Source organism: Poecile atricapillus, chromosome 10 (genome assembly GCF_030490865.1).
Source record: "Poecile atricapillus isolate bPoeAtr1 chromosome 10, bPoeAtr1.hap1, whole genome shotgun sequence".
NCBI classification, from domain to species: domain Eukaryota; kingdom Metazoa; phylum Chordata; class Aves; order Passeriformes; family Paridae; genus Poecile; species Poecile atricapillus.
Genome location: NC_081258.1, coordinates 21,690,957 through 21,708,572, shown reverse-complemented (window position 1 = coordinate 21,708,572; position 17,616 = coordinate 21,690,957). Strand labels below are relative to the sequence as shown.

General features: G+C 57.7%; 3 protein-coding genes across 7 annotated transcripts; all 3 read left to right on the top strand.

Annotated features, from left to right (window-relative positions):
• Positions 1 to 231: 231 nt before the first annotated feature.
• DHODH (dihydroorotate dehydrogenase (quinone)) lies at positions 232 to 4,287 on the top strand. 4 transcript variants are annotated; one of them, XM_058845846.1, is made up of 9 exons: positions 232 to 285; positions 569 to 763; positions 1,068 to 1,267; positions 1,486 to 1,568; positions 2,078 to 2,265; positions 2,723 to 2,968; positions 3,137 to 3,290; positions 3,365 to 3,524; positions 3,657 to 4,287. In XM_058845846.1, the coding sequence occupies exons 1-9, from the start codon at positions 268 to 270 to the stop codon at positions 3,745 to 3,747; spliced, it is 1,335 nt and encodes a 444-aa protein (XP_058701829.1). In that variant the 5' UTR covers positions 232 to 267; the 3' UTR covers positions 3,748 to 4,287. The 4 variants fall into 4 exon arrangements, with proteins under 4 accessions (XP_058701829.1, XP_058701831.1, XP_058701830.1 ...); XM_058845848.1 differs by having other exon boundaries at positions 2,723 to 2,836; positions 3,657 to 4,197; XM_058845847.1 differs by having other exon boundaries at positions 3,650 to 4,193.
• On the top strand, positions 3,830 to 4,898 carry LOC131582447 (haptoglobin-like). Its single transcript, XM_058845657.1, is given in 3 exon segments — positions 3,830 to 3,854; positions 4,159 to 4,401; positions 4,404 to 4,898. Coding segments are annotated over 3 exon segments (522 nt in total). The 3' UTR covers positions 4,658 to 4,898.
• Positions 4,899 to 5,679: 781 nt separating this feature from the next.
• DHX38 (DEAH-box helicase 38) lies at positions 5,680 to 15,184 on the top strand. 2 transcript variants are annotated; one of them, XM_058845825.1, is made up of 26 exons: positions 5,680 to 6,221; positions 6,446 to 6,633; positions 6,790 to 6,891; positions 7,311 to 7,476; positions 7,591 to 7,709; positions 7,820 to 7,896; positions 7,983 to 8,138; positions 8,681 to 8,842; positions 8,929 to 9,036; positions 9,926 to 10,038; positions 10,141 to 10,278; positions 10,506 to 10,692; positions 10,782 to 10,967; positions 11,334 to 11,474; positions 11,650 to 11,760; positions 11,833 to 11,949; positions 12,180 to 12,287; positions 12,394 to 12,506; positions 12,985 to 13,193; positions 13,279 to 13,433; positions 13,513 to 13,668; positions 13,744 to 13,878; positions 13,957 to 14,082; positions 14,469 to 14,564; positions 14,699 to 14,820; positions 14,941 to 15,184. In XM_058845825.1, exons 1-26 carry the CDS (start codon positions 5,899 to 5,901, stop codon positions 15,023 to 15,025), a joined length of 3,699 nt encoding a protein of 1,232 aa, XP_058701808.1. In that variant the 5' UTR covers positions 5,680 to 5,898; the 3' UTR covers positions 15,026 to 15,184. The 2 variants fall into 2 exon arrangements, with proteins under 2 accessions (XP_058701808.1, XP_058701809.1); XM_058845826.1 differs by lacking the exon at positions 10,141 to 10,278.
• The last annotated feature ends 2,432 nt before the right edge of the window (positions 15,185 to 17,616 follow it).

The following is a 17,616-nucleotide window of genomic DNA, read 5'->3' as shown; positions in this document are numbered from 1 at the left end:
GGCGCTGTCTGCAGCTCTACCGTACCTGTCCGTGACCCTGCCCGCGGCTGTACATCAGCTGTCCCGTCCCTGTCCGCTTCCCCGGGGCTCGGGCCGTTTGTACTCGTTCAATAAAGCGCGGTCCGGGGCTCACCGTGTGCGCGCATCGCTCGGGGCCGCGCGGCGCGCCCCGGGGCCTCTGCTGTGTCGCTATTGGCTGGGAGGGTACAGCCTCCGCCAATCACAGAGGGGGGCCCCCGGAAGTGCCCTCGTGTTAGGCTGAGTGTGATGGCGGCGCCGCTGCGCGTGAGCGGCCGGGGGGACCCTGGGGGGAGACCCTGGGGACATCGGGGGGACCCCGGTGGGACTCCGGGGACATCGGGGGGACTCCGGGGACAGCCGGGCTTGGCTGCGGCTGGAGCGAGCAGTGCTGGGACGGGACGGGACGGGATGGGTGGTGTGGGATCGGGGCCGGCGTGCGGGGAGGGGAGGGAAGGGAAGGGGATGAGCTCGGTACCGGGATGGGCTAGGATAGGTGTGGCTGCCGGTGGGGGATCACTGCCGGTGTGCTGCTGACGGTCTGGCGCAGGGACGGCTGCGGGCTCTGGCGCTGGGAGGCTGCGGGCTGCTTCTGGGATCGGCGCTGGCGGCAGGCGACGAGCGGCTTTACGCGGCGGTGATGCCCGCGCTGCGGGCGCTGCCCCCCGAGGCCGCCCACGGCCTGGCTTTGCGCGTCGCCGCCCTCGGGCTGCTGCCCCCCACCCGTCCCGACGGCCCCGCGCTGGTGCGTCTCTCCAGGGCGGAGGAGGAGGGGGAATCGCGGAGACCAGGGCGGGGAGTGGGGAGGTCGGAAGAGCGGCCAGAACAGAGGAGTAGGGGGTGTGGTCGCCTCCTCCTTCCCCGGGGTGCGCGGGCGGCCGCGTCCCTTCGCAGTCGGTGGCGGGTGACGAGGGGCCCTCGGGCAGGCATCCCATAAGGACACCCCATAGAGCAGGGGACGCGACCGGGTCTGTCCGGGAGGGGTGTTGGAGCGAGGCTTTGGCAATGGTTCCTGGAGTCTGAGCTCTGACCCAGCCTCAGCCCTGCAGGAGGTGCGAGTCCTCGGGCAGCGATTCCGCAACCCATTGGGCCTAGCTGCTGGCTTTGACAAGCAGTGTGAGGCTGTAGACGGCCTGTACAAGATGGGCTTTGGCTTTGTGGAAGTGGGAACTGTCACACCCAAGCCCCAGGAAGGGAACCCCAAGCCCAGGGTCTTCCGGCTGGAAGAGGACGAGGCAGTTATCAACAGGTGAGATCTGCTCTGCCATGTCCCACAGTCTGCCTACCATGAGGAGGGAGGGTGCGTATTTGGGTGATCCCAGGTCTTTGGTTGATGCTATGGTGGCTTCTGGTTGGATGTGCTGAGCAAAGCTGCAGAGACCACACCTCTGCCTTGTGTTTCTCACATATCCTGTTCAGGGCTTGCAGATATAACCCAGCCTTGAACCCACTCTTGTCCTGGTGCAGGTATGGATTCAACAGCCATGGCCACATCGCGGTGGAGCGCAGGCTGCGAGCCCGACAGGAGACACAGATCAGGCTCACTGGTGGTGAGACAAGCTTGTAAGCCTTTGCTCTTGGGGTCTGCAGGGAAGGTTTGGGCATCTCCTGGGTACCTGTAGGCCAGGATTGGTGTGTAATGCCAGTATCCAGGCACAGGAGCTGAAGCAAGGACCGCTTGGACAGCAAGACTCTCTCGTAGAGAGACACTCTTGGCATTGTGACTAGGCACATTTCTCCTGCTGTTTTCTTTGGAATAAAGCTCTACTTGCTGCTTTGGGCAGGATGTATCTGCTAACATAGCTGAAGCCAAGAGGATGCCAGGGCAGATCCTGAGGGCAACCTCTGCCAGGCTGAAGGCTGTGGTGCTGGGAGGTGCTGTGGCACAATGCTCTTGTGGTTGCAGGACAGTCCCATCCTCATGAAATACATGGGCTGCATATCCACATCTTAACTTTGCCCTTTAACTTAGCTGGTCGTGGGACCTCCTTTTTTGGGTGCTCTGGCCATTGGCTGGTGGTTGTCCTGCTACTCTGGTTCAACCATGTCTGTGTTCCAGCTGGGATGCCTCTTGGAGTCAATCTGGGCAAGAACAAGAGCTCTACTGATGCTGCAGCTGACTATGTGGCTGGGGTCCGGACACTGGGCCCTTTGGCTGACTACCTTGTTGTGAACGTGTCCAGCCCGAACACCCCAGGGCTGCGGGACCTGCAGGGCAAGGCTGAGCTGCGGGAATTGCTGAGCAAGGTGGGTGCCTCCGCCCAGCAAGCCACAGCTACAGCACTGGATGCATTCCATCTCCTGGCAGCATCTGCACCACTGCAGCCAAGATTTGCCTGAGCACAGGGAGGAGCGGGGTGGGTATGGCTTTCCCACACGGTGGGCAGGACCACTGAGTCCCTGTCTCTGCTGCCGTGGGGTGTACTACGGCTCTGTATCTCAGCAAAGGGCTCAGGAACAGTGAAGCATTACCCTCCACTTGCTCCTGCAAGAGACAGGGAGTTGTCCACCCCACAACTTCAGGAATCGCTGGGGTCCTGTGCCTGTTGTGTGCTCCAGGCCCTGTGCCAAGGGTGCCTTTCCCGTTTTTGGTGTCATGTAGAGGAGCAGGGCATGTGCCTGTCCTGCCTGTGGTGGTGGGTGTCTAGCTCCTATCTGGGGCAGGAGGCATTTCCTTGCCATGTACTGCCATGTGCACTGACAGGTGCTGCTGGAGAGGAACCTGCTGCCCTGTGAGCGTAAGCCAGCTGTGCTGGTGAAAATTGCCCCTGACCTCACTGCACAGGACAAGCAGGACATCGCCAGCGTTGTCTGTGAGGTGAGGAGGCAGGAAGGGGAGGCCACCAGAGGCAGGACCATGGTGGTCCTGGCAAGTCACCGCTCTGGAAGACATGTATGCCTGCAGCTCTCTGGCTGCTGTAGGGATGGTGTCCTGGGTAGGTCAGAGTTGGTGAGTGCTCATGTGTGTCACCAAGCAGTGGGTGACCCAGGCAGTCCAGGCAGCTTTGTCCCCAGGCACACTTCTGGGTTGTGTGCTGGGTGGTCCTGACCTGCCAGGAGGGGAGGGGAGGGCTGGGCTGCTTGTGAAAACTATGTCCTCACACTACTGCCCCTGCAGCTAGGTGTGGATGGGCTGATAGTCAGCAACACCACCGTGAGCCGCCCCAGCAGCCTCCGGAGCAGGCAGCGCATGGAGCCTGGGGGCCTCAGTGGGAAGCCCCTGCGGGAGCTCTCCACACACACCATCAGGGAGATGTACGCTCTCACTCAAGGTGATGGCACAACAGAGCTTGGGGGCGCATGCCAGCATGGCCTGTGCCATCCTGACCATGCACTCTGCCCACAGGCCGGGTGCCCATTATTGGCGTGGGTGGGGTGAGCAGCGGGCGGGATGCCCTGGAGAAGATCCGTGCTGGAGCCTCGCTTGTGCAGCTGTACACAGCACTTGTGTACCACGGGCCACCAGTGGTGGGGGCAGTGAAGCAGGAACTGGAGGAGCTGCTTAGGTGAGTGGAGGCCAGGCATGTTCATCCTAGGACAGCTCTGGACAGCTGTGTGCTGGTGCCCAAGCAGCGGCACTGCAGGGCTGTGCCACCCTAGCCCAGTCCCACCACACACTGTCCCTGGTTAGGGAGCAGGGCTTCAAGAACGTCATGGAGGCAGTTGGAGCAGATCACCGCTGCTGACATGCTGCAGAATGAAGGTGTGGCTGGAAGGAGCCATGGCTGAGCAAGGATGGATGTGACAATTCCAGTGCTGGGCAGACTGGGACTGAGACAGGGTCCTGGTTCCAGCCCCTGGGAAGGGTCTGATGGGTGAAGCAAGGGGCTGCACTGGTGGGGAGCAGGGGCAGGGCCTTCATGACAGTGCTGCTTTTCAGGCTTGTGTTTTGGCTTCCCTGTGGACAGCAGAACTGAGTGTCAATAAACATTTGGCTCACCTCGTTCTGTGTGCTGCTCTGGGGACACTCCATGGGCTGGAGGGATGCAGCTTAGCTCTCCTTAGCTGAGCAGGATCAGCTCTCCCACTTTTCTTGGTGGAAGAAGCCACCAGGGTACCTCAGCACTGGGATGGACTAAGTGTACCAGGACTGTGCTAGCAGAGACTTCTGACTGAGGAGCAGCCCACCCTGAGCATCAGGTGCACTGTTTCTGCACCCTGGCTACCCACAGCCCATAGACCTGGCCTTGCTGAAGCTGAAACAGGAGGTGCTGCTTGGAGAGGAGGTGCTGCCCATCTGTCTGTCCCAGAAGGACTATGTGCACTCAGGGCCGGTGGGCTACATCTCAGCCTGGAGCTGCAGTGCTGCCTTTGGCTTTCCTGACATGCTGAAGTATGTGATGCTGCCAGTGGCTGAGAGTGAGCAGTGCTAGGAATACTACAGTACCTGGAATGCGTCCCTTGGGTCCAGCCCCTTCTTGGCAATGGCACCTTCTGTGTGGGCATGAGTGAGCTGAGGCAGGACACCTGCTATGGGGATGCAGGTGCAGCCTTTGCCGTGCAGCATCCCGATGACAACACTTAATATGCAGCTGGCATTGTCAGCTATGACAAGACCTGCATCGCTGCCGAGTATGGCGTGGATGTGGACATGAAGCATGTCCTGGCCTGGGTGAAGGAGACAGTAGCAGATGGCTGAGGCAAAACTGTGAGGGAATAAAATTTTCGTACCAGGCTGCCAGCTTTGTGTCTGTCTGTCCTTGCAGGCTCTGGGGGTTAGCGTGTGCCTGCCCTCGCTCCCCGGCAGCGTCCTGTAGGGCTCCGGCGGCCGTTGGCTGGAGGATCCGGGGCTGCAGGGACTCTGACAGAGTCTGCCCCTGCACGGTGTGGGGTGTGCTTGGAACTATCCCCCCTCACGGCGCTGGCCCCGCGGCTGTCCCCTCACGGCGCTGGCCCCGCGGGTGTCCCCCTCACGGCGCTGGCCCCGCGGCTGTCCCCTCACGGCGCTGGCCCCGCGGGTGTCCCCCTCACGGCGCTGGCCCCGCGGCTGTCCCCTCACGGCGCTGGCCCCGCGGCTGTCCCCTCACGGCGCTGGCCCCGCGGCTGTCCCCTCACGGCGCTGGCCCCGCGGCTGTCCCCTCACGGCGCTGGCCCCTCGGGTGTCCCCTCACGGCGCTGGCCCCGCGGGTGTCCCCTCACGGCGCTGGCCCCGCGGGTGTCCCCCTCACGGCGCTGGCCCCGCGGGTGTCCCCCTCACGGCGCTGGCCCCTCGGGTGTCCCCCTCACGGCGCTGGCCCCGCGGGTGTCCCCCTCACGGCGCTGGCCCCTCGGGTGTCCCCCTCACGGCGCTGGCCCCGCGGGTGTCCCCTCACGGCGGTGGCCCCTCGGGTGTCCCCACACGGCGCTGGCCCCGCGGGTGTCCCCTCACGGCGCTGGCCCCGCGGGTGTCCCCCTCACGGGGCTGGCCCCGCGGGTGTCCCCTCACGGCGCTGGCCCCTCGGGTGTCCCCTCACGGCGCTGGCCCCGCGGGTGTCCCCTCACGGCGCTGGCCCCTCGGGTGTCCCCACACGGCGCTGGCCCCGCGGGTGTCCCCTCACGGCGCTGGCCCCGCGGGTGTCCCCCTCACGGCGCTGGCCCCGCGGGTGTCCCCTCACGGCGCTGGCCCCGCCCTCCCTCGCCCCGTGACTCCGCCCCGCGCCCAGCTGACCGTGTGGGGATTGCGTGCGCCGGAAGTCCGCCCCGGCAGGGAGCGTGGCTTGTCTAGCGACGTTGGGACTCTATGGTGGCGCTTCTCCCATAGGCTCTGGCCGCCGTGTCTATGGTGCACTTGCCTAGAGGGGCTCCTCCCGCCGAGAACTCTGGGGCGGCTATGGCGGCGCTCCGGCAGCGGAGTTACGGTCGTTGAGGGAACTGCGAGGCCCGCGCGGCGCTGCGGTCACGATGGCTGCGGCGAGCGAGGATTCACTGCATCGGCTGTCGGGGACGAGCCCGAGCGGCGAGGCGGGCGGGCTGGTACTGCGGACGCGGGGCGCCGAGCAGCACGTCTTCAAGGCCCCGGCCCCGCGCGTCTCCCTGCTGGGACTGGACGTGCTGGCGGCGCAGAAGCGGCGGGAGCGCCAGGAGGAGGCGGTCGGGGGAAAGCGATCCCGTACCGCATCCTATAAGGACTGGGAAGAGGGTCGTGACGAGGCAGGCAGCGCCGAGGATGAGGAAGAGGAAGAGGACGAGGCGGACCGGAGCAACCGCAGAGCTCGCAGGAACAGGTGGCGTTTGCGAGGGGTCGGTGCCGGTGGTGGCCGCGTCCAGCCGGGTGGGGAGCGCAGGGTGAGCACAGGCAGGGCCGCAGCCTCCGGTGCGGAGAGAGGGAGAGTGCGGGGACTGCGGGGCATTGTGGCAGAGGTTGCAACTGGAGCTGTACGAGACCAGCCGAAGGGCAGCTGTTGCTCAGCACCTCTGAGCATTTCTTCTCTGTGCTCTGCTTGCCCAGACATTACCGCTCTGTCCACGTGGAGACACCTTCCTACACAGGGGGTGTCAGCGAAGAGTTCTTGGAACGCAGCCGGCAGCGAGAGAGGGAGCGTCGGGAACATGGAGTCTTTGCCTCCTCCAAGGAGGAGAAGGACCGGAAGAAGGAACGCAGTAGGGATCGGGACCACGATCGTAAACGAGACCGCGGTAATTGCTCAGAGGCCTTTGTGGTGCTTCTTGGTGTGGGTCTGGGCTTGTCCTTTGCCCTGTTTGTAGTCTTTAATAATGTTTATGGTGATTTTTGTAGCAGACTTGGGAAGCCAGTGTGTGCAATAGGCACCTGATCCTATTTTGTTTTTGCAGAGGAGCGGGACAGGAGTCATCACAGCAGATCAGAGAGGGATGGCTCGTCAGAGCGGAGTGGCAGGAGGAGTGAACCTGAGAGCCCCCGGCATCGGCCCAAGGGTGGGACTGGGACCCGGTAGAGCTCTTGTGTGAGACCTAACAGGGAGGAGCTTGGACTTTTTTTATGCTTCCTGCTGTTTTTGCAGGACGGGGATGGTAGAAAAGCTTGTACATTGTAATGTTTGTGGTTAAGGCAAGCATAAAACTCCCAGCTCAACTTGAGTCTGGGTGCAATAAGCTAGCTGTCTGTGTTTGAAACTCTGGCAGATCTCTGCATGGTGGGGTCTGTTCTGTGTCTGTGTGATGTAAATATGATCCTGTGGAAATTCCTTGGAATCATTTGGGTCAGCCCCTTCTCTTAAAGGGAGGGCTAATGGGTACCCTCTCTCCATGCTCCTTGCTTAGAAGATGTTAGGTGGTTCCAGGTGCCCAGGGGCACTGTGTGAACAAAAGATGTCAAACCCCATGTCTTCTGCCAGATGCAGCCACACCATCTCGCTCCAGCTGGGAGGAGGATGATGGTGGCTACAGCAGTGCCCATCGCTCGCAGTGGGAATCTCCATCTCCCACACCTTCCTGTCGAGACTCAGAGCGTAGCCACCGACCGTCATCACTGCGGGACACGGACCGGCGGGAGCGGGACAGGTACCCAGTGCCTGAGGCTGTGCTATGAGCTGTGGAGCTGCACAAAGGCTACTTTGTATGTATGAGAAGGGTCTGGCTGTGGGCACCAGTTCCTCCCATCTGCTGTGTTTTCAGATCTGTGAGGAGCCGGTACTCTGATAAGACGCCATTGCCAACCCCATCATACAAATACAATGAATGGGCTGATGACCGGAGGCACCTGGGAGCCACACCACGCCTGTCCCGAGGGAGAGGTGAGGAATCTGGGCTGAGCTGCCTGGGGTGGGCAGTGTGGAATGCCCTTTCTTGTGGCACAGAGTTGGGGCTTCCCTGGGAACATTGTGGACCATCTGGCTCACCCCAGGGCGGCGCACGGAAGGGGAGGAGGGCATCGCCTTTGAGACGGAAGAGGAGCGGCAGCAGTGGGAGGATGACCAACGGGTGAGAATCTGGGACAGGCCAGGGGCTTGGGGCCACGAGGCAGTGGAGGATGGCCAGTACTCAGTGCTGCACCTCTCCCTTCCCAGCAAGCTGACCGGGACTGGTACATGATGGATGAGGGCTACGATGAGTTTCACAACCCTTTGGCTTACTCCTCTGAGGAGTATGTGAAGAAGCGTGAGCAGCATTTGCACAAGCAGAGGCAGAAGCGGATCTCAGCACAGCGCCGGCAGATCAATGAGGTAAGGCCAAGACACAGGATTGGCTGCTCTGAACACATGGGGTTTGCTGCCTCTTGAAAGATCCACTTGTTGAGCCCTTACTCTCAGGTGGAGAAGGATACTCTTGGGCCAGGCTGAAGGAGTTCTCACAGGGAAACTGGTTGAGTTTCCCTGGAAAATCCAGCCCTGCAACTCCTGCATGGGGAGAATTCCCATGTTGGAGTGGCTGGTGGATTGCAGTGTTCAGGGCAGGAGTGCAGAGGACCATGCTCCTGCTGTTTTGAGTGTGAGGTACACTACTGGGGCTGTCCACTGTTGTCCCAGTGGGGGCAGCTGCTCTCTTTATGTGAGCAGGACTGTGTCCAGGCTTCCTGATGTATTGAGTGCCTTGCAGGCAATGTCTGTCCTCCCTTTCCTTGGAGGTAGTCCTCTTGACCATGTGCTTCACATGCGATGTTTCCTGTACTCTACTGCTTCCAATTACTGTTCCTTCTGCTGGGTGTTCTGGTGTGATCTCTGACTTTCCGTGGGGCTTCATTGTGTTTCCAATACATTTGCTGCAGGATAATGAACGCTGGGAGACAAATCGCATGCTGACCAGTGGTGTGGTCCACCGGATTGAAGTGGATGAAGATTTTGAGGAGGATAACTCAGCTAAAGTGCATTTGTTGGTGCACAATCTAGTGCCCCCTTTCCTAGATGGAAGGATTGTCTTCACCAAGCAGGTAGAGGCTGTGGCTGAAGGCACTGATGGCAAGGAGCCCTGTACATGTGAGGCCTTTTTAGTAAAGCAATGCCTTTTTTCCTCCAGCCAGAGCCAGTCATCCCCGTGAAGGATGCCACCTCGGATTTGGCCATCATAGCTCGGAAAGGCAGCCAGCTGGTGCGCAAGCACAGGGAGCAAAAGGAGCGTAAGAGGGTACGCTGCCATAATTTGCTTACTGCTCAGTGTACACATTATGTAGTTCCTCATAGCCTTATTTGGACCCTGCAGGATTCAGGCTTTGGCAACAGTGATGATAAGGAGTTCATATTGTTGGGACCTGGGACCTGAGACATCCTGGCAGCCCAGCTTACTGCATTGCCTCATAGCAGCTTCTGTGGTGTGGTTTTCTTGGGTACTGCCTTGGGACATGAATCACTGTGGATTTGGACATTTGGATTATGGGAGAAGGAAGCAGGTGTAAGAATGCCAGCTAGCTTAGGGACTGGGAGCATGCAGTATGGCAGCAGGATGTACCTTCTCATGTCTCAGCAGAAGAGGTCTGAGGAGGAGAGGAGTATGGGGTAAGGTAGCAGATTGGTTTTTGGGGGTGTTTTCTAGGGGCTTTCTCTAAAGCTTACATAATAGCTGTAAGTACAGGTGTGTTCCTTGTACATTGAAACTGGCCTGGACTTGACCTACTTGTACTATGATGGAATGGTGGTGGTAGCTAAACTGAGAGCAGAGCTGGGAGAAAAGCCCACCTCTGTGTGTCAAGTGAGCACTTGGCAAGGGCAGGAAGATTATCTCTGGTTCACATCTGTGTAGGTTTAAGTTCAAATTTAATGGAAGGGTCAGCAGCTGGAACTATTTTCTTAGGAGGCAGTTGGTAATCCTTTGCCTGAAGTCTCTGTATCCATCCCAGTGTCTTAAAACTCTGCTTCAGTTCATTTGGAAGAAGGGAACCTGATGTAGGAATGGAGTGTGCATTCTGCATTGGGGAATTGTGGTGCTAATATCCTTTTCCTAACCTTAGGAGTAGAACTGGGGAGGAATTTTGTCTGTGATTGCTATGGCAAAGTTATGCTGTTCTCTCTCCTTCCAGGCTCAGCACAAGCACTGGGAGCTGGCAGGCACCAAACTAGGGGACATTATGGGGATCAAGAAAGAGGAGGAGAAGGATGAAATGGCAACAGAAGACGGCAAAGTGGATTACAAGTAGGAGCTTGGTCTGAATTAGTCTGCTCAGCTGGTAATAGGGGGTAGGGGCATAGCAAAGTGTGTGGAGAGGCAGCTTCAGGACTTGCGGTGTTTCCTTAGAACTGAGCAGAAGTTTGCTGAACACATGAAAGAAAAAAGTGAAGCCAGCAGTGAGTTTGCCAAGAAGAAATCGATCCTGGAGCAGAGACAATATCTACCCATCTTTGCTGTACAGCAGGAACTGCTCTCCATCCTCAGGTATAGCTGCCAGGGCATCCCCAGGGCACTGGCCTGTGTTTGGGAACTCAGCTGAGGAATTGCAGAATTATGAATCATGTAGAATCTTTGGGAAGCTGTACACTTAGGAAACAGACTCATCGCTTTGTGTTTGCTCACTGTCCTGCCTGAGTAGGATGATACTTAGCTAGAGAACACAAAAGCCCTTTTTTGAAGGTGTATGAAGAATACCTTTTCCTTTTCCTCAGAGACAACAGCATTGTGATCGTGGTGGGGGAGACGGGGAGTGGAAAGACAACTCAGCTGACACAGTATCTCCATGAGGATGGCTACACTGATTATGGCATGATCGGCTGCACACAGCCCCGCAGAGTGGCTGCCATGTCGGTGGCCAAGCGGGTCAGCGAGGAGATGGGGGTGCGTCTGGGGGAGGAGGTGAGTCTGCTGGGGAGTGCAGGGGTGCCACCCAATGACAGTGGGTGCACAGGACTGTTGGAAGACTTCTGGTATCTCCACCCTCCCAGGTAGGCTATGCCATCCGCTTTGAGGACTGCACATCTGAGAGCACAGTGATCAAGTACATGACGGATGGGATCCTGCTCCGTGAGTCGCTGCGGGAGGCTGACCTGGACAACTACAGTGCTATCATCATGGACGAGGCACACGAGCGCTCGCTCAACACCGATGTGCTATTCGGGCTGCTTCGGGAGGTGTGTGTGATCCTGGGCTAGAGCACAGCAGCGTGGGCACGTCATCTGGGACAGCCCTTTTCTGCCAGGACTGGGAGAGGGAAGCAGAGCTGCCACATCTGTCTGTGCTTGACTGCTCCAGCACCCTGGTCCTTGGTTCTGGGGGGGGTTAACTCTCTTGTAATGCTAGCAGGTCTTGCTGGCTGAATGTCAGAACTGCCAACACAGAGGTCTTTGCTGGATTAAGGTTTCCTGGACTGAGCTTGGCAGGTTTGCCTCGAGTACAACAGAAGCTCTGTCCTGTGTCATTGCCCTAGTAAGAATGAAAGCAGCCGACAGCCATGCATGAATGCACCTTCCATATTGTTCCTTTCATCTGCTTCCTAGGTGGTCGCCCGACGCTCAGATCTGAAGCTTGTTGTCACTTCAGCCACCATGGATGCAGATAAGTTTGCGTCCTTCTTTGGGAACGTTCCCATTTTCCACATTCCTGGGCGTACTTTCCCCGTGGATATTCTTTTCAGCAAGGTATAGTTAAGCTTGTGGATGGAAATTCTGTTGGTAGGAGGGGGTTGTTACCTAGGTGTGCTGGACTCTGAGGGGGATACACAGGGTAGGAGTGGCTGTGGTGTGCTATAGTCTTGCACACAGGACAGGGCATGTAGGGATATTGGTCCAGATTAACCTGAGCTGTGTTGTTCAGACCCCACAGGAGGATTATGTGGAGGCTGCAGTGAAACAAGCCTTGCAGGTCCACTTGTCTGGTGCTCCTGGAGACATCCTCGTTTTCATGCCTGGCCAGGAGGATATTGAGGTGAGTTGGAAGGACAGGCACTATCCTACCCCCTTGTTTCAGTCTGATGTTTTCACCCCTCTTTGTGTCTAGGTGACCTCAGAGCAAATTGTGGAGCATCTTGAGGAGCTGGAGAAGGCACCTGCTCTTGCTGTACTGCCAATCTACTCTCAGTTGCCCTCGGACTTGCAGGCCAAGATCTTTCAGAAGGTGCTGATGTGTGCTTTGTGATTAGGGTGGGGACAGGGAAAACTGGAGCAGGAGACAGCACAGAGCAGGAGTGAGAGGTGTAGATATACCTCGGTATTGCATGTGGAAGGTGGGAGAAAGCATGTACCCCACTCCACTTCCCGAGTCACCCCTGTCCCTCTGCTGCTCTGCACTCCTCAGTGGAGCAGAGCTATGCCCAGGGACGTGACTGATGGGTAGTGTGCTTGCAGGCTCCTGATGGGGTCAGGAAGTGCATCGTTGCCACTAACATAGCAGAGACGTCACTGACAGTGGATGGTATCATGTTTGTGATTGACTCTGGCTACTGCAAATTGAAGGTGAGCCAGGGTTTTCTGTACTGTCTCTGATTTCTGGGGTAGGTTGAGGGAGTTCTGAGGTCATGATCTAGCCTTCCTCTTACTTGTGCCTTCTTGTGCCCTGAAGGTTTTCAACCCCCGTATAGGCATGGATGCGCTGCAGATATACCCCATCAGTCAGGCCAATGCCAATCAGAGGGCTGGCCGAGCTGGCCGGACAGGCCCAGGCCACTGTTTCAGGTAGGCACATCACTGGTGTTCGTGTTCCTGTTGTATCCTCAGCTTGGCATCGGGTTATGTATATTTTTTTTCTCACTGGAACTGTTCATTATCTTGAACTTTGGGGGGATGTGGGCAGTAGGCAGGCCTGAAGGCCTTCTTTGGACCCAGTGCTTCTGCAGAGAAAAGGATATGCTCCACTTCTTTCCTGTGCCCATCTTCACTTGTGGCTGGTCTGCTCTTGATGCCATCAGGATAAGAGCGAAGCCAAAGGCCTTTCCCAGGCTTTGCTGTAAGGAAGGGCTGTGCTTGGTCATGTGCTGTGCTGCAGCCCAAACACCCCAATGTTTGACTGGACTGCAAGTGTCTCCCCAGGGTCCTAGTGCTCGGGGCAGGGTTGCTGCCCTGTGCCATGCTGGGCAGGGCTGGACAGAGGCTGGCAAGTCTGTAAGGAACGCAGTGGCTGGATCAGGAGCATGCTCTTGGCATCTCTTCCTAGGCTCTACACCCAGAGTGCCTACAAGAATGAGCTGCTGACAACCACGGTGCCTGAGATCCAGCGCACCAACCTTGCCAATGTAGTGCTCTTGCTCAAGTCCCTGGGTGTGCAGGACCTGCTGCAGTTCCACTTCATGGATCCGCCCCCTGAGGACAATATGCTGAACTCCATGTACCAGCTGTGGATCCTGGGGGCCCTGGATAACACAGGTATTGCCTGCTGGGGTAAGCTGCTAGCCCATGGAACTGGGGCCTGCTCAGCTGCTGATCAGTGATTCCTGTTCTGTTCCTACAGGTGGTTTGACCTCTACAGGACGTCTCATGGTGGAGTTCCCACTGGACCCTGCACTCTCCAAAATGCTCATTGTCTCCTGTGACATGGGTTGCAGCTCTGAGATCTTGCTCGTTGTCTCCATGTTGTCTGTGCCTGCCATCTTTTACCGGCCTAAGGTACAAGATGCTGCTGTTCCAGCAGCTCAGGGCCCTTCCCTGCACTTTGACTAACCCATGTTCTTTGCTTACCCTTCAGGGTCGAGAGGAGGAGAGTGACCAAGTGCGGGAGAAATTTGCTGTTCCAGAGAGTGATCACTTGACTTACCTGAATGTTTACTTGCAGTGGAAAAACAACAGCTATTCTACCCTGTGGTGCAATCAGCACTTCATCCATGCCAAGGCCATGCGGAAGGTGAGGCTGTGGCCATAAGGCTGGGGGAGACAGGCTTTTGCAGAAGAGGGATCTGAGCAGCACACACCTTTGCAGGTGCGGGAGGTGCGTGCCCAGCTCAAGGACATTATGGTGCAGCAGCGAATGAGCCTGGCATCCTGTGGTACAGACTGGGATGTTGTCAGGAAGTGCATCTGTGCCGCATATTTCCATCAGGCTGCAAAGCTGAAGGTGAGAGGTGTCTGAGCTGCCTGGGAGCTGCAAGGCCCTGCCTGGGAACAGGTGGACTAAAGGCACTTGTCTTTGCAGGGCATTGGGGAGTATGTGAACATCCGCACAGGCATGCCCTGTCACCTGCACCCCACAAGCTCTCTGTTTGGCATGGGCTACACTCCAGACTACATTGTGTACCATGAATTGGTTATGACTACCAAGGTGAGCTTAAGCTGAGGGCTAGCAGAAAGGGTGATGAGTGCTCCAAGGGAGATGGGAGGACTTTACTGTGTGACTGAGATCTGTCTGAGTGGCACATACCAGCCTTTCGTATCTATACCAATTAGGCACGTCTGTGTCATCTGTCTGTCCCTTCCCCCATTATTATTCTCTGGCTTCTGTGGGATGTGTTTGATCCTCCTTGTGGTCTCATCAAATCCAACCCATAGCAGCTTCTGAGGCCAGGAGAAATTGTCTAGAAGGGGTATGGTCCCAGCCTGAGAAGTGCTATCAGCAACTGGGAGAGGAAGGGAGCTGCTATGGCTCTGCGAATGGTGCCCAGGCCCCAAGGATGCCATCGTGCTATCCTGGTCCTTCTGTCCCTGCAGGAGTACATGCAGTGTGTCACTGCTGTGGATGGAGAGTGGCTGGCAGAGCTGGGCCCCATGTTCTACAGTATCAAACATGCTGGCAAGTCACGCCAGGTAAGTATTCTGTCCTGGATGAGCCGGCAAACTGCAGGCCCTCTGCATTCTGCTGCTGTATGTGTGTGTTTTGACTTGAAGGGAGCAAGCTTGTGGGCCTGCAGGGAGTCTGATCTGCTTCTGCCTTGCTCCAGGAGAACCGCCGCCGTGCCAAGGAGGAAGTGTCTGCCATGGAGGAGGAAATGGCTTTGGCAGAGGAGCAGCTGCGTGCCCGCCGGGAGGAGCAAGAGCGCCGTAACCCATTGGGCAGTGCAAGGTGGGTGATAGCCCTGCCTGCCCATGGCTTGCCTGTGTGAAGGATCCCAGCTTCCCTGTGGGAGTTCTGGTGCAGGAAGAGGTTGCATTTTCCATTAATTGCCCTTGTCCTCTTCAACAGATCTACTAAAATCTATACCCCTGGGCGAAAGGAGCAGGGGGTGCCCCTGACACCACGACGCACCCCAGCCCGCTTTGGTCTCTAAGAAGGCACGACCTGTTGCTTTGAGGCTTAAAGTAGTGCCCAGATACCCTGATCATGGTATTTTGAGATCTCTACAGCTTGTGGCCCTGAAAGGCTTTAATTTTAGTGCCTCTTTGGCACTAATTTTGCTACACAACAGAAAGAATTTTATTTGTTTAAAGGTTGTCTGTCTAATCTTTGCTTTGTTTCACACTGCTTCTTGTCCTGGAGGTGGGTGTTGGGTGGACGTAGCTCTGCAGAATCATGCAGGGCTGGTGCTGTCAGGTTGTTGCCCTGTAGAACTTGGAACAGGGCAGAAAATTAAAGAGACCTGGAGGACAAATACAGCGTATCCCTGTTTCAAGCCCGGCCCATATTCCTGCAAAGGCAGTTCTCCCACAGCCCATGCCCTGGACAGGCAGCTGGTGCCCAGCTGTCCCTGCACACCTGGGACCATCGTCCCAGCATTGTTTCATGCCAGGCTGTGTCAGGAATTCTGCTCACTTTTTCAGCTGCTCACACTTGTGTGATTGCTCAGGTGTTCTGAACATTAGGTACGGGTTCTCCTCCTGCATCTTGCCTAGTGTGCCTTGAATGCCTGTTTGTGTCCTGCACCTGCTCTGTCACCTTGTTGAGCTCTTCCTTAAGGAAAGCCAGCTCCACCTTGCAGACAACCAGCTCCTCTTCTCGCAGAGACAGAGTTTGTTCACTGTCCAGGTGTAGCTGCTGCCAGTGTTGGACTAGGCTGCTCAGCTGCTGCAGCCTCTTCTGGAGAGAGTAGGTCTGCCCATGGCACAGTGAGAGAGACAGGCTGAGCACAAATTGCTGTTGTTTTACAGGAAGACTTGAGACATCCTTACCTCCTCTTTGCTCTGCTTCTTGAAGCTCTGCATTTTCCTCAGCTCCCAATGAAGCTTCTGCCTGTGTATCTTGTAGGCTGCAATCTTTTCTGCCTGCTTGGTGCTCTCTTGCCGGACTTGGGCCAGCTCTGCCTGGAGGTTCTCCATGTCCTGCACCTTCCAGCAAAGCTGTGGGGCAGGGAGGGTGGTTGGCCATGGCTGAGCCTCTCCTGGATGTAGGAGAGGGGTCTGGGACTGAGGCTTCATCCCTGTCCTGTCCTACCTTGCCCTCACCTGTTGCTGCAGCTCTGCCACTTTTTGGTGTAGGCCTTGGATGGCCTCTTTGGCTCTGCTCAGCTGCTCCTGGGCCTGTGTGGCTCCCAGCTGCTCCTGCAGCTGGGCTGGGCTGTGCTGCAGGCCCTGACTCTGCTCCTGTGCCCCCAGCTGCAGAGAAGGCAGTGGTCAGTGGGTTGGCCTTGTGCTGTATGCCCTTCCCTGAGCACAGGCACAGCTGCCTCTCTGTGTGCTGCAGGACACTGGCTAGTACCTGGCTGTGTGAGGTGGTGGGGGCAGGCTGGCATTGTTGCCTCCCACCCTGTCCCAGAGCTTCCTGGGGAAGTGGAGCAGGGGTCAGCCCTGCAGTGTGGTTGTCATGGCTCCTGTGTCCCCCTGGCTGCTCACCCCTAGGCTTGGTGTAGTGGCTGGGGGGCTGCTGGCACTGACCTGCTTGAGCAGCTCTCTGTTCTCCTGTGGGATGTCATGGTTGGTGTCAAAATCACTGTGGACAGCCAAGTAGGAGGTGACCTCTGTCTGCACTGCCTGGTCCTTTAGGTGGGGTGTACCACTGACCTGTGAATACCCAGCAGGGTGTGGGATCACCCTGTGCCCCTGCTGTGTACAGCTGAAGCTGCAGAAGGAGCCTTTTTAGGACAACTCATGGACAGTGGGCTGTTGGGCAGGGCCTGTGACAGAGGAATGTGGCCTGCACCAGGTGGGAGCCAGGAAGGCTGCTGGCTTCTGGCCCCCTCTGTGCTGTCCCCACAGTGCCCTCCCTGTTGTGGCAGTATCTCTTGGACACCCAGCAGCCCTGGAAAGCCATCCCTGTGGTCCCTGACCAGTGGCAGAGCACGGGCAGAGGGAAAGTGGAGATCCCAGCTCATTGGCAAGGTTGTGGGCTGCTGCCACCAGCCCTGGGACAGTGCCCAGGGTGTCAGTGGGGCTGTTAGAGTCTGCATTCTTCCAGCTCTGCTCATCTGGGTGGACTGGGCTGTTCCAGCCAGACTGGCCTTGTGGCTAGGCTGCTCTGTATAGGTGGTGCTAGAGCCACATGTGGCTGGCAGGATGTTCTCTACCCTCCCCGGGGGGGTCACCAGGTTGCACAGGCTGTGGGGCAGACATGATGCCTGGCCTGTGACAGTGGCAGTGGGGGACATACGCAGCTTGGTCTGTGGCTGCTGTGCCCAGCACTGGTACCTTGCCCATCAGTGCCTGGAACTGCTGCATCAGAATGACCAAGTCCTGGTGCTCCTGCTCCACTGCACACTCCTGCTTCTGCAGCTGGACCAGTTGTTTGTGGTTTGTGCCCCTGCAGAAGTCCAGGTCCAGCTGCAATGCCTGTATCGTGACCAGCACCTGAGCTGGATCCAGATCTTCCTGCTGCATGTCCTGGCAGCCCTGCTCTGGGCTCCCCATGCTGTGGCTCCAGCACCAATGTTTGCCTTTGGCCCTAAGGACATAGCATGAGCAGCATCAGTCCAGCTCACCACTGTAGCCC

What these genes read in the sequence shown, in the direction of transcription:
- DHODH (XM_058845846.1), top strand. An exon ending in GACGAGGCAGTTATCAACAG is followed by an intron (nt 1,268 to 1,485) that starts GTGAGATCTGCT and finishes GTCCTGGTGCAG; the next exon opens with GTATGGATTCAACAGCCATG. An exon ending in ACAGATCAGGCTCACTGGTG is followed by an intron (nt 1,569 to 2,077) that starts GTGAGACAAGCT and finishes TCTGTGTTCCAG; the next exon opens with CTGGGATGCCTCTTGGAGTC.
- DHX38 (XM_058845825.1), top strand. Translation starts at nt 5,899, where the DNA reads ATGGCTGCGGCGAGCGAGGATTCACTGCATCGGCTGTCGGGGACGAGC. An exon ending in AGTGGGAGGATGACCAACGG is followed by an intron (nt 7,897 to 7,982) that starts GTGAGAATCTGG and finishes CTCCCTTCCCAG; the next exon opens with CAAGCTGACCGGGACTGGTA. An exon ending in CTGGCTACTGCAAATTGAAG is followed by an intron (nt 12,288 to 12,393) that starts GTGAGCCAGGGT and finishes TGTGCCCTGAAG; the next exon opens with GTTTTCAACCCCCGTATAGG.